This window comes from Sus scrofa, chromosome 8 (genome assembly GCF_054392235.1).
Source record: "Sus scrofa isolate SSC_HxYL_T2T_F1_AM1 chromosome 8, Sscrofa_HxYL_maternal_Yorkshire_Landrace_v2.0, whole genome shotgun sequence".
Classification (NCBI taxonomy): domain Eukaryota; kingdom Metazoa; phylum Chordata; class Mammalia; order Artiodactyla; family Suidae; genus Sus; species Sus scrofa.
In genome coordinates this window covers 82,558,150-82,570,557 of record NC_139390.1, presented here as the reverse complement: position 1 = coordinate 82,570,557, position 12,408 = coordinate 82,558,150, and the positions used below count along the sequence as shown (strand labels likewise).

General features: G+C 47.5%; 1 protein-coding gene across 4 annotated transcripts in view; it reads left to right on the top strand.

The window, feature by feature from the left end:
• Positions 1-12,408, top strand: part of FHDC1 (FH2 domain containing 1) — a 45,111-nt gene that overhangs the window by 28,200 nt on the left and 4,503 nt on the right. For all 4 annotated transcript variants that reach the window (XM_084972626.1, XM_084972627.1, XM_084972628.1 and 1 more), the window contains exons 7-11: positions 1,357-1,427; positions 1,541-1,648; positions 3,590-3,660; positions 5,132-5,249; positions 9,905-10,069. In XM_084972626.1, coding sequence (XP_084828752.1) covers positions 1,357-1,427; positions 1,541-1,648; positions 3,590-3,660; positions 5,132-5,249; positions 9,905-10,069 — 533 coding nt within the window. The remainder of the gene's footprint in view (positions 1-1,356; positions 1,428-1,540; positions 1,649-3,589; positions 3,661-5,131; positions 5,250-9,904; positions 10,070-12,408) is intronic.

Here is a 12,408-nt window from a genome sequence, read left to right as displayed (position 1 = left end):
AGATGGGCAGGTAGACCATTTCTGTTTCTTTGAACAGCTTGCTAAATGTTTGCCCCCGTGGACAGACACCTCAGGTTGCCCTAACGTCTCATTGCCTGGGGCTGGGAGCTCGCTTTCTGGCATTCATGGCACTGGAAATGTCACCCAGCACATTGGCCTCCTTCTGTCTCCGAGGAGGTGTCTCTCTGAAGCTCCCTGACCCTCACATTTTTCAGCTGGAATCATTGCCCTGATTTCCTGCTGGTCACTTTCTGGATTTTTTGTGGTAGAATATGTATTCCTATTTGATTTTCCTGTTTAATTGCTCTGATTTGTATTAAGATTTGTATTGAGATTAACTTTTTCTTTTCAGCTCATTATATTTTCATTTTAGAGAAGAAACTAAGAATTAAGAACAAGTTTTTTTTCTTTCAGTAGAGAGGCCTTTTAAAATTTCTTCCTATACCAAGGCTAAAGCAGTAACTTTGAAAGGATTGTTTCTCCTGTTCAAATAGAGATGGAAGAATATGTTTTCATACTGAGCAATGCACGTTTTGGGGCACAGCAGAAACGTTTCTTATCTGGGTACCCTTCAAAACCTGACCCTCTTAGATAACAGGCTAGGCAGTGATCCAAGTCTAATTTTTTGAAAGTAATACCAGACTTGATGGAGAATATTAACTTTAAAATATCGTAGGTGAGATTTTATTACCCATATACACTATAATTTTAATAATTAAAATTCCCTCTTAGCTTCTCAAGTATATTAGTATTTTTTACTATTTCTTTGTGTAGGTGTGTGTACCAAAGATTTTATGTTTAAAGAACTACTTTACCAATATATTACAATGATAAGTTCTTTTTTAAACCTTTAAGCCAAACCAAATGAAATGTAGCATTTTGAATAAATTGGCAAGATGCTCTGGGTACCTGCTTCTAAGGCTTTGGAGCTTTGGAGTTATTTACACGTCATCCCAGCCTAATTATTTATCTCCTTGTAACCCATCGACTAAACAAAATGTTGCTCACTATTCATTTTCATAGTCCACAAATGTAGTCTCAAAGGATATTAAGGAAAAAATGGAGACATAACTGGGGAGAGCGGAGATTAGTCCTGAAACACAATGTGCTGCTTTTCATGAGGCTTTTTGTATTTTCTGCTACTTGAAAATGTTCATTATCGAAGTATTTTGTGATCCCCAAGTGTCGTACATATCTGATTCTCAATTAAACACCAGTAGCCAGTGGTACACTGGGTTTATACAGTTCAGGGTCAGAACTTGTTGCAGACACACTTGAACTTGGATGTGGTAGCTGTCTTGTGTGTGTTTAAGCTGCAGGCTTCTCTAAGTTACCGTGGTGTGTTCTTTCTGACAGAGCTGATGTCATGTGAGGAGCTTCATTCGATATTGCACTTGGTGCTGCAGGCAGGGAATATCATGAATGCAGTAAGTAAAGTTCCCAAAACTTGGAGATGTTATTTCCAATTTGATTTGTCTGTCTAAAGGTGTATATATATATATATATATGTATTTTTTTTCTTTTGATTTGTCTTCTTTAGGGAGGGTATGCTGGCAATGCAGTAGGATTTAAACTGTCTTCTTTGCTCAAATTGGCAGACACAAAAGCAAACAAACCTGGGATGAATCTTCTGCACTTTGTTGCACAGGTATGTGGAGGTGATTGATGCAGGGAGAGAAGGCACAGGGATCCCGCAGAGGCAGTCAAGTTTTTCGGAGGTGTAAGGTGGTATCCATCAGACTCAGGAAACAGAGCCAGGGGCCAGGAAGGTTCCATATGCAGATTCCTGCGTTGAGCTGTACCTGAGGCTCCAGGCCTGGAGGGAGGTGGAGGGTCGGGGAGTGAGGCAGAGTGGTTGGTGAAGCCAGGTTGTGAAGGATTCAAATCTGAAAGCTGGGGAATTTGGATTTCATGCTTTAGCAGTGGGGAGCCAGTGGACGTTTGCAGACAGCATGACCAGGTAGGTTTCTGTTTCTAGGAAAATGAGGCAGTCTGGGGGCTGGGTTAGAGTGGAGGGAGCACGAGAGATAGGGGGACTTCTTCATGGAAGTTGGCGCTCGTTGTCTGGTGAGAGATGAGAATCAGGGTAACGGCCACGGGGATGGAGAGTAGAGGCCTGCATATCCAAACACTTTTGAGGCTGAATTGACTAGACTGTGGACTGTTGTGTGTATAGAGTGAGGGAGTCAGAGCCATGAGAGGATCCACTTCCATTTTTTTTTTTCCCGCTTATAGATTGTGGGTTGGGGGCTTTGCCTGTCATACAGGTTGTGGGGTCTGAACCCGGCCCGCCACTGCTTTTTTTCTTTCTTTCTTTTTTTTTTTTTTTGCCTGTGCCCGTGCCATGTGGAAGTTCCTGAGCCAGGGATTGACCCCGCGCCACAGCAGTGACAATATCGGATCCTTAACCCAAAGGGGCCACCAAGGAACCCCATCGCTTCCATTTTTGACTGGGCCCATGTGACATCAGCACAGCTGGTTACAAAGTCAAAGATCAGCCAAAGACAGTTCTCTCTTTGCTGTTAAATTCTTTCCAAGAGCAAATCGTGCTAATTTGTTTTTCCTTCATCGGATCTCCTGTCGTTTGGACAGCCATCACATGGGCACAGCTTAACATGGGAAGGAAGCTGTGTTGCTGGCTTTTTTCTGGCGTGAGTCTCAGGACGGGGCAGGACAGGGAGATTTTTGACGTCCTTTATTAGCTGTACTTCCTCAGACAGGTTACTTGAGCCTTCAGATCCTGCATTCCTTCGTCTAATGGTGGAGGGTAGGGAGACCTCAAAACCAGGTAACTGACAGGGCAGAGGGAGATAATTCCAGAACGTGCTTATTATTAGCTCAGTGTTCCCAACATAGTAAGTGCCCCGTAAGTAATGATGCACACTATTATTGCCACGTTCTTTAGCAGACAGAGGGCACCTTGAACTCAGTAGTAATGTAAGAGTCCTTCTTCAGGACATTGAAACCAGAAAATGTGTCCCTCATCCCTCAAGGCCGATAGTATCTCCTGAGCTGCCTTTTCGGTCTGCATGTCGAGGTGCTCTGTGGAACCCGGTCCCTGCCCACTTGGGGAGTTTCCTAAGTGGGTCTCTGCTCCCTGCATACCTGCCTTCCTTGTATCCTCTGAACAGGCCAAGAATCCAGACACCTGCATGGCTTGTGCACCTTCCGATTAAACTCAGTTTGCAAACTGGTTTAGCAGCTGAAGGTATCTCGGTCATGTCAAGGCGAACTCATAGGTATGGGTGGTATTTAAGTAGGCTGTATTGGATTCTCTTAGGAACAATGGGCCCTCCTAAGCTGTCACCTCCTCGAAGCGAGTTTTCATGCCCGTGAATCGTATTTCACGTCAGGATCAGTTGCTCTGGGAAGTTAAATGTTTCTTGAGAGGAGGAAAGTTCTGGTAAATCTTGCTAAAGACATCAGAATAAGGGTTCATGTCCCCATGAGTGGCTTTGACTGGATCAAGCCTACAAATGGCAATAGTGGTTTTACGGTGCTTTTAAGCCCTGAGAAAAATGTATCCATATAGGGGATGAAATTCCACTTTTATCCTCTTATAGCGAGAGAAATTCTGTTTTTGTTCTAGGAAGCCCAAAAGAAAGACGCTGTTCTTCTAAACTTTTCTGAAAAATTGCATCATGTTCAGGAGGCTGCCAGGTAAGCAAGGAGGAGAACTGGGAGAACAAGGGGGTTTTTTTGTTTGTTCTGGTTTGGTTTTTAACTACCTTCTTGTGAAAACTGATGAATATTTTGCAACTTCTGGATTCAGGTTTGAACTTTAAGAAGTTTTGTCCTGTTGAACTTTCAGCCTTTCATTTGGTTACAGAGGTGTGTATGTGCACCTTTGGAATTTGGAGGTTTTGAAAAATTAATCTTTGTTTTTAATCTAAAAAACTCTATTGCAGTCTATTCTAATGAATATCATCACTGTAAACAAATATATATATATATATGAATTAAGAACTTCAAATACCTCCACACCCAAAAAAAATAGAGCTCAAAGAACACAGCCTGTAACCTTGGGAGTTGGTATATATCAGTCAAACACCCAGGGCCATACCTCACTGATTCCTTTAGAATCTAACATGGTACATTTATTTTCTATTGCCTTAAAAGAAGCTGGAACCATGCCAAGGGCTGTGAAAGGATTTCGTTTTAAATTAGTCACTCAACTTTTGCAGAGAAGGCATCAACCATACATAAAGCTCTCTTTACATCAATGTCATTTGCTTCTGATCCTGATTGAGCTGTGTGTTTTAATGTGGCTCTAATCTGCGTATACATGCCTGTTTTGAGTTCTGTGTTTTTAAATTTACAACACACGTCCATGCATCAGTGGGAAGTGTTCACTAACCAGCTTTTCTGGGGGAAAAAAAAAAAGTGTTGATTTGTAGCAACTGCTGATTGCCATGGTGTAAATACTGCTGTCAGGGCTGATCTAAGCTCCCCACATGTCATTACTGGCTGTGGATCTGGAGAGAGATAAGCCCCGGCTGCCTCCGTGAGCTGGCTTCAGCACTGCACCTCACCTATCAGCCTGGCTCCCATCGTCACTTGTTATCTGAGGGGCTCTGTCCAGTGGGGACAGCTGTGAACCACAAGCATAAACACGTGAACCAGAGCTCTGTCGCTGGCCAGTGTCTCAGTGATCCTGTTAGCTGGGTGACAGTTCTCTCTAACACACAGAGTGCTGACTCTGCCTGTCTGTGGTGAGCGAGGTGGATTCTGTGTAGGGTCTTCCCATTGTCAGGGTTGTCAGCCTGCACCACCTTGCTTTTCATGGGTTAGAGCTTTTGTGTTTGCATTTCATGGTCGGAGTAAAGTGTAAACATCTGAATCGTGCTGGATTCTAATGAAAGTGTTCAGACCTGGTTATGAAAAGCTTTACACGTCTCACACTTTCAGTTATCTCGCCAGCAAGAACAAAATTACAGCCTGCTGTCTCTGCACCCGTGTGTGTGTGTGTCTTTAGGAAGGAATCGCCTCTTAAAAAAAACAGGAGGAAATTCAACGCAGAGGGTGGAAATCACAGTAGCCCCCCTTCTGTTTCCAGGGTCTTGTTGGATGTGCCTGCATGACACACGGCCTCCCTGTGCCCGCTGCCCATTCTCCCTTCCTTTTCTTCCAGATTGTCGCTGGACAACACGGAGGCAGAGCTGCACTCGCTCTTCGTCAGGACGAGGTCTCTGAAAGAGAACATTCAGCGAGACAGAGAGCTTTGTCAGCAGATGGAAGATTTCCTCCAGGTTGGTGTGAGATTCAAGTCAGTCCCTCTGAGGAGTTCCCTTTGTGGCTCCGTGGTAACAAACCTGATTAGTGTCCATGAGGACATGGGTTCGATCCCTGATCCTTGATCAGCGGGTTAAGGATCTGGCCTTGCTTTGAGCTGTGGTGTAGATCACAGACGTGGCTTGGATCCCGAGTTGCTGTGGCTGTGGTGTAGACCGACAGCTGCAGCTCCGATTTGACCCCTAGCCTGGGAACCTCCATATGCCGAGGGTGTGGCAAAAAAAAAAAAAAACAAAAAACAGTCTGTCCCTCTGAGCTCAGCAGTCCCGCTGAGGCCGGTTGGGTTGGCAGGGGTGTGGTTATGGAAGCAGGTTCCCATTTGTATTTGTTCCCCCAAGTCAGGAAGAGGACCTTTGTATCTCGGGGCCCCTTCTTTGCTGGACTGGTGTTTTTGACAGAGGATATTGAATATGGTCTAAACCTGAGGCTCCTGTTAGGGACCAAGCCTGCCGATGACCGAGCAGCCTGCATGATGGCACGGCCCGGTAGCGAGCTGGGATCGCCTATGGGACTCTCCCTGGCAGCTTATGGCTGGCAACTCAGGGTTGGGTTCTAACACCTGGCTCAAGAGCTCCTCTCTCCCAGTCACACTTCTGGACACTGAAAGGAAACGTTCCCCAGAAATCATTAAGGACACCTGAACACCCAGGCTCTTGTCCCTTGACTTGTTTTTGTGGACAAGACAAGCTCCGTTTCGCATGTTCTGTAGTGAGAGCAGGACACACCGGGAGCTGGTGCCGCTTGACACCCAGAGGGCCTCACCCCCAAAGGGTGTGGCGGGAGCTGTTCCAAATAACATCCACAAAACCGGACAGAGTGGATGTGTTTGCAACAGCTCACTGTGACTCACTCATCACATAGTCTGACGTACCTCTTCTATTTTCCTTAGTTTAAAAAAAAATGGCCTCTTTCCCTCTCGAAGTCTTGAGTGTGGTGGTGCGCTCCCTTCGGTGTCAGCACTCCAGGACTTGTGCTGCAGGACTTGGAGGGGGAATGTGAGGCGGGGCTGCCCTGGGTGGTGGGAAGGGGCCTGTGCTCCGGAGGGTGGCCCACCCCAGCCTCCTCTCACAGCCCTGTAAGGAAGCTGCATCGAATGCTGTGAGCTGCAGCTCCCATCAGCAAACATTCCATTTTGTTTGGCTCTGCTGGGAGTTTGTTTTTATTATTAAGCCCATGTTCTGTATTTTCTTTCAAATATACCTAAACTCTCATTTCCCCTTAAAAGTGCACAGATTTTTTTTGTTTTCTCCAAGTGAAACAACAAAGCAAACACCACCACAGAAACACCTCCCAGTAGCTAGGAAAATCCTCAGCAGTAACTAAGTGCTTTCAGGCAAATGAACCACATCCAGAAATGCAAGGAGAGTGTCCATCACACATGGAGAGGAGGATTCCAGAGGTCTCATTTCCCTGTTATTCTTCTTTTTTTTTTTTTTTAGTTTTTATTGAAGTGTAGTTGATTTATAATGTTGTGTTAATTTCTGCTTTACTGCAAAGTGATTCATTGACACACACACATTTATATCCACATACACTTTTAAAAATATTCTCTTTTCTATCGTAGTTCATATAGGATATTGAATAGGATTCTCTGTGCTCTGCAGTAGGACCATGTTGCTCATCCCCTCCCCCCATGTATAATAGTTTACATCTGCTAACCCCAACCCCCTACCCCTTCCGCAACCCTCCCCCAAATCCCTCCCCTTTGGTGACCACAGGTCTGTTTTTGTCCATGAGTCTGTTTGGTAGATATGTTCTTTTATGTCATATTTTAGAGTCCACATATAAGTGATATCGTATTTGTCTTTCTCTTTCTAAGTTCATTTAGTATGATAATCTCTAGTTGCATCCATGTTGCCACAAATGGCATTATTTTGTTCTTTTACATGGCTGAGTAGTATTCTATTGTACCTCTGTACCACACCTTCTTTATCCATTCCTCTGTCCATGGACATTTAGGTTGTTTCCATGTCTTGGCTATTGTGAATATGCTGCATGAACATAGATAGGGGTGCATGCATCCTTTTGAATTAGAGTTTTGTCTGGATATAGGCGTAGGAGTGGAATTTCTGGATCACATCTCAGTTCTTATATTAAACGTTAATGTCTTACACTAAATAGGAGTACAGAAAGGCTTGTAAGGCGGAGCAGCTCTGTTGTGGCTGTACCCCCAGACTGCTGTTCAGAAGCAGCCTTTTTTTTTGTCTTTTTGCCATTTCTTGGGCTGCTCCCACAGCATATGGAGGTTCCCAGGCTAGGGGTCGAATTGGAGCTTCGGCCACTGGCCTACGCCAGAGCCACAGCAACTCAGGATCCGAGCCATGTCTGCAACCTACAGCTTACGGCAACACCGGATCCTCAACCCACTGAGCAAGGCCAGGGATCGAACCCACGGCCTCAAGGTTCCTAGTCGGATTCGTTAACCACTGAGCCACGACAGGAACTCCTGGTAGAGTCATTTTTATCTAAGTAAAATATTCTACACAGAGATTTTTTTTTCCTGTTTTTAAAATTGACTTTCTTTTTAAATAGGGGAGATACCTTTTTTTTTTTTTTTTTTTTGGTTTTCTTTTTGTCTTTTTGTCCTTTTTAGGGCCACACACTGCGGCACATGGAAGTTCCCAGGCTAGGGGTCTAATCAGAGCCACAGCAACGCAGGATTCGAGCCGAGTCTGTGACCTACACCACAGCTCACGGCAATGCCGGATCCTTAACCCACTGAGCGAGGCCAGGGATCGAACCCACAACTTCATGGTTCCTAGTCGGATTTGTTTCCGCTGCGCCACAACAGAAACTCCGAGATACCATTTTTTAAAGATAGGTTCAGTACAGGCCACACAGGCTCTGAATGCCAGTCTGAAAACTTCCACGCTCTAAGCTGTGGGGAACCCTTAAAGGTTTTTGAGCAGAAACAAGATAGGAACACAGTCGTACAGCTCTGTTTCCCTGTTTTGACCCTTTGGGCGTGAAGTACCAAGTAAATTGGTTTGGAACTTTGGTCCATAACAGACAAGTTTGAGATGGACAGTTGAATCGACTGCCACAGCTGCTCATTTATCAGTCACACTTTGTCCCTGCAGCTTTGGGCTTTTTCTTCTGGGGCCCTAATCAGGAGGGAAGGGCTCAGAAACTACCCTTGGCAGGTAACTCCAGCCCGGTGGTTCCTCAGGCCCTATTCAGAACATCCTGCCTCCGGGGCCCTAAGGGGACTCCAGGGCCTTTGGGCACCCTTCACACCCACCCAGGATCTGGCTGAGACCCCCCGAGGTGGGGGAAGCGCGAGGGAAGGTTCTGGCCCCAGTCCTGTTTCTCTGCAGTGGAGCTGTTCTTGGCTGGAATTCACCCTTCCCCAGTGCAAGAGTGACAGGCAGAGATTTACCCTTTCATTAATACTCTTCTCTCCGTAAAGAAAAACACAGCCTGAGCACATGCACCGCCTTGGGCTACTGACCCCGGTGCTGACTTTCTCTGGTATTTGGTGTCCTAAATAGTTTTGGTTTCCTACGACCTCCCGAGTGTTTGGTGTAAGCAGAGGGCTTTGTAGGGGCGAGCAGGTGGGATGGGCTGTGCCTTCTCTGGATTTCTCTCTGGGTTCTGTGCTCCAGGCTGATTCCAGCTGTCTGGCATGGGCAGCCCACACCATCACCATTTCCGGGGCCCGTCCCCCTCACCGCAAAAGAACTTTCTCAACTATAAGCCTTTGAAACAACATACGAGTGTGCTTTCCTAAAGGAATGTATTCCAGACAGCCCTCCCTACGTAGAAACTTTGTTACCCGAAGGCTGTCTCCGTGGCACTCTGGCTTCGCCCACCTGCTGCTTCCTTACTTCAGTCCAACATGAAGTGTCACTGAGTGGCCTTCGGGGACAGATGCATGTCCCCTTGGCCCTGGGAGCCCTGGTATGAAAAAGGGCTGAGGCTTCTTCCTCATCGTGTTGGGGCAGTATTCGAGTCTATTGGGGCTTTGGTGACTTTGTCCTAGAAGAATTAGGAGAAAGCTGAAGGGGTTGGGAGGATGCATTTGTTTAGGGCAGTGATTCCAAACCCCGTCAGAATCTCCTGGGGAGTTTTAATAAAATAATGGCAGGTCCACCCCAAATCTACTGGACAGTGTTGAGGTGGGGGGCGCAGGCATGGACTGCAGATAGAACCTCCTGGCTGGACGTTTGTCTGGGCCTGAGGGCTTGCGGCCTGTGGGGGTGACACTGACCCTGATAGTGCTCATTTGAGGTTAAGTTGAAACCCCTCTAAATGGGGCAGACCTCTGCATAAGACCACTCGTCAGTACCAGTGGCTGCTGGGACGGGAAGTAGACTCTTGGCCAGTGTAAGAAGTCAGAACAGATCAGACTGGCCTTTCCTTCAAGAGGCCAACTGCACACCAGTGCCACGTTTCCAGGGACACAACAGGGAGACATCTGGTTGATAGTATTCTCAGTTTAAAACCCCTCGGGCTTCACAAGGTCTTCTCCTGGCTGTCCCAAGGTTTGGGGGTGAATTATTCTCCTTTTGGCTCTGGGGGACCAGATTTGCAGTGAGACCGGAGATGGAGCTGCATTCACGGCTCGGCTGGCCTCTCACCCTGTGTGTGCCATTTGTCTCCTTCTCTGCAGTTTGCCGTGGAAGAGCTGTCGGAGCTGGAGCGCTGGAAACAAGAGCTCCTGGCCGAGGCCCACACCCTCATTGATTTTTTCTGTGAGGACAAAGACACTGTCAAACTGGATGAGTGCCTTCAGATATTCAGAGACTTCTGCATCAAATTCAACAAAGCAGTGAAGGTACGGCTGGAGGCACCTCTGTTTTCTGAGTTGTTGGGATTCTTCTTTTTCCTCTTCCTACCCAGCCCTCTGCTGTGGCACAAAGGTGGTGGCAGGAAAGGCTGGCTGGGGCCGCATGGCAAGCCTATACCTAGGGGGTTCCAGGAAAGCGGCCCTGCCATCTCAGCCCTGAGCATTTCCATATCATCAGGTTGGTGTAGCCTCTGCTACTTCGCTGTGGGTTCCAGCACTTGCTCTGATACCCTAAAAGCATTTTGTTAGTCAAGTTTATTTGATGGCAGGTCATGATATTGAGATGACTCTTTAAGCATCCCGCTCCCAGGAGACACTCTCCTCCTTCAGGGAGACCTGTATCGTGATAGGATGTCGAGGGCTTTGTTCACCTGTTTCGAGCACTGTAACCATTGCCAGGGGTTGTGGCACCTTGGGACCCATACTGTCCTTGGCCAGAGTGGGCTCTGAAATGCCCAGGTAGTGAGAGGACCTGCTGCTGTCTGAATGCAGCCACCACAGCCTCCAAGCCAGTAATCTCTGAGTTCCTGCAGAAGCCAGAAGACTCTTTGGGTTGCTTGGCTTTGCAGATACAACTCTTTGTCAGTTAAACACAAAAACAACATCCCTTCATCTCAGGTGCTAATAAGGAACCAAATCCTGGTGTGCCATCTCCTTCCCTGTATTTCAAGTACAGATTTGTCCATAGCTGAATTTCCTCGAGGGGTGGGTCTCTCCAGCCTTAAGTGAGTAGCCCAGAGTAACTCCAGTTCCCACGCCTCCCCTTCTCTGTCCAGCCAAGAGAAGCCTGTGGCCACGTTTCCTTGCCCTTGTCCAAGCAGTGAGGTCAGTGAGGGTGGGGGTGGGGTTGCTGGTAGCAGTAGCAGCAAATTGGCTCTTTCTGGGGCTTTCCCTCCCAGCCAGAATCCTGCAGGTCCTGAGAGCCAGGAGCTGGCCCCATGCCCGCTGCAGGCAGCCTGGAAGGGAGAAGACCCAGGGTCCTCCGGAAGGCTGAGGCCAAGGCTGCACGAGGGGGCCCACGGCCCCCAACACAGCCTGAGCCTCATAAAAACGTGGAAGGGAAAGTGCATCATTTGAGAAAATCAATGTTCAAGTAAAAGGCTTGAATGATAAGAGATTGGGGTTGTGAGAGCCACACATTTACGTGTCGCAGGTATATTTAAGGTGCAAGCCGTAAGGGGTGCTTACTTTGGTGTGTGCATTTGTTCCAGTTTGGTTTTGCTGGGAGAGGGCTGCTGGGTCCTTGGAATGGGGTGAAAGGTAGGATTTGTATAGTACATCCTCTGCTCTCATTGTGGGAAGGGGGTGGGGCACAAGAGACAAAGCCTCAGTGGCCCGTCTGTTGTTTCTTTCCCAGGCAGGATTTAGAAAGCAGAGATTGGAAAGGCATCTCTTAGTGTAATGTATGCATCCAAGTCATTGGTTTTTTATTTTTATTTTTATTTTTTTTGTCTTTTTGCCATTTCTGGGGCCCCTCCCACAGCATATGGAGGTGTCCAGGCTAGGGGTCTAATCGGAGCTGTAGCTGCCAGCCTACGCCAGAGCCACAGCAACTCGGGATCCGAGCCGCATCTGCGACCTACACCACAGCTCACGGCAATGCCGGATCGTTAACCAACTGAGCAAGGGCAGGGATTGAACCCGCAACCTCATGTTTCCTAGTCGGATTCGTTAACCACTGCGCCACGACGGGAACTCCCAAGTCATTGTTAAGTAAAATGTGGGGCACATGAGTGTGAGTGTGTGTGAGCGTGTGCGTGTGCGTGTGCGTGTGTGTGTGTGTGTGTGTGTGTTTGTAGATGGATCCAGGCAACACGGACTCTGGCTGCCTCTTTTTTTTTTTTTGTCTTTTGTCTTTTTGTTGTTGTTGTTGTTGTTGTTGTTGCTATTTCTTGGGCCGCTCCCGCGGCATATGGAGGTTCCCAGGCTAGGGGTTGAATCGGACCTGTAGCCACCGGCCTACGCCAGAGCCACAGCAACGCGGGATCCGAGCCGCATCTGCAACCTACACCACAGCTCACGGCAACGCCGGATCGTTAACCCACTGAGCAAGGGGCAGGGACCGAACCCGCAACCTCATGGTTCCTAGTCGGATTCGTTAACCACTGCGCCACGACGGGAACTCCTGGCTGCCTCTTTTCTTTGTTTTTTGGCCACACCCCCAGCATGCAGATGATCCCAGGCAGCGATCAACCTGAGCCACATCAGTGACAACGTCAGGTCCTTAATCACTAGGCCACCAGGGAACTCCCACCAGCTCCCTTTTTAACACTTGTAGTACTTTTCTCTCTGCCGTTGCCTGAACAGCACATTCCTGGAAGCCCTTT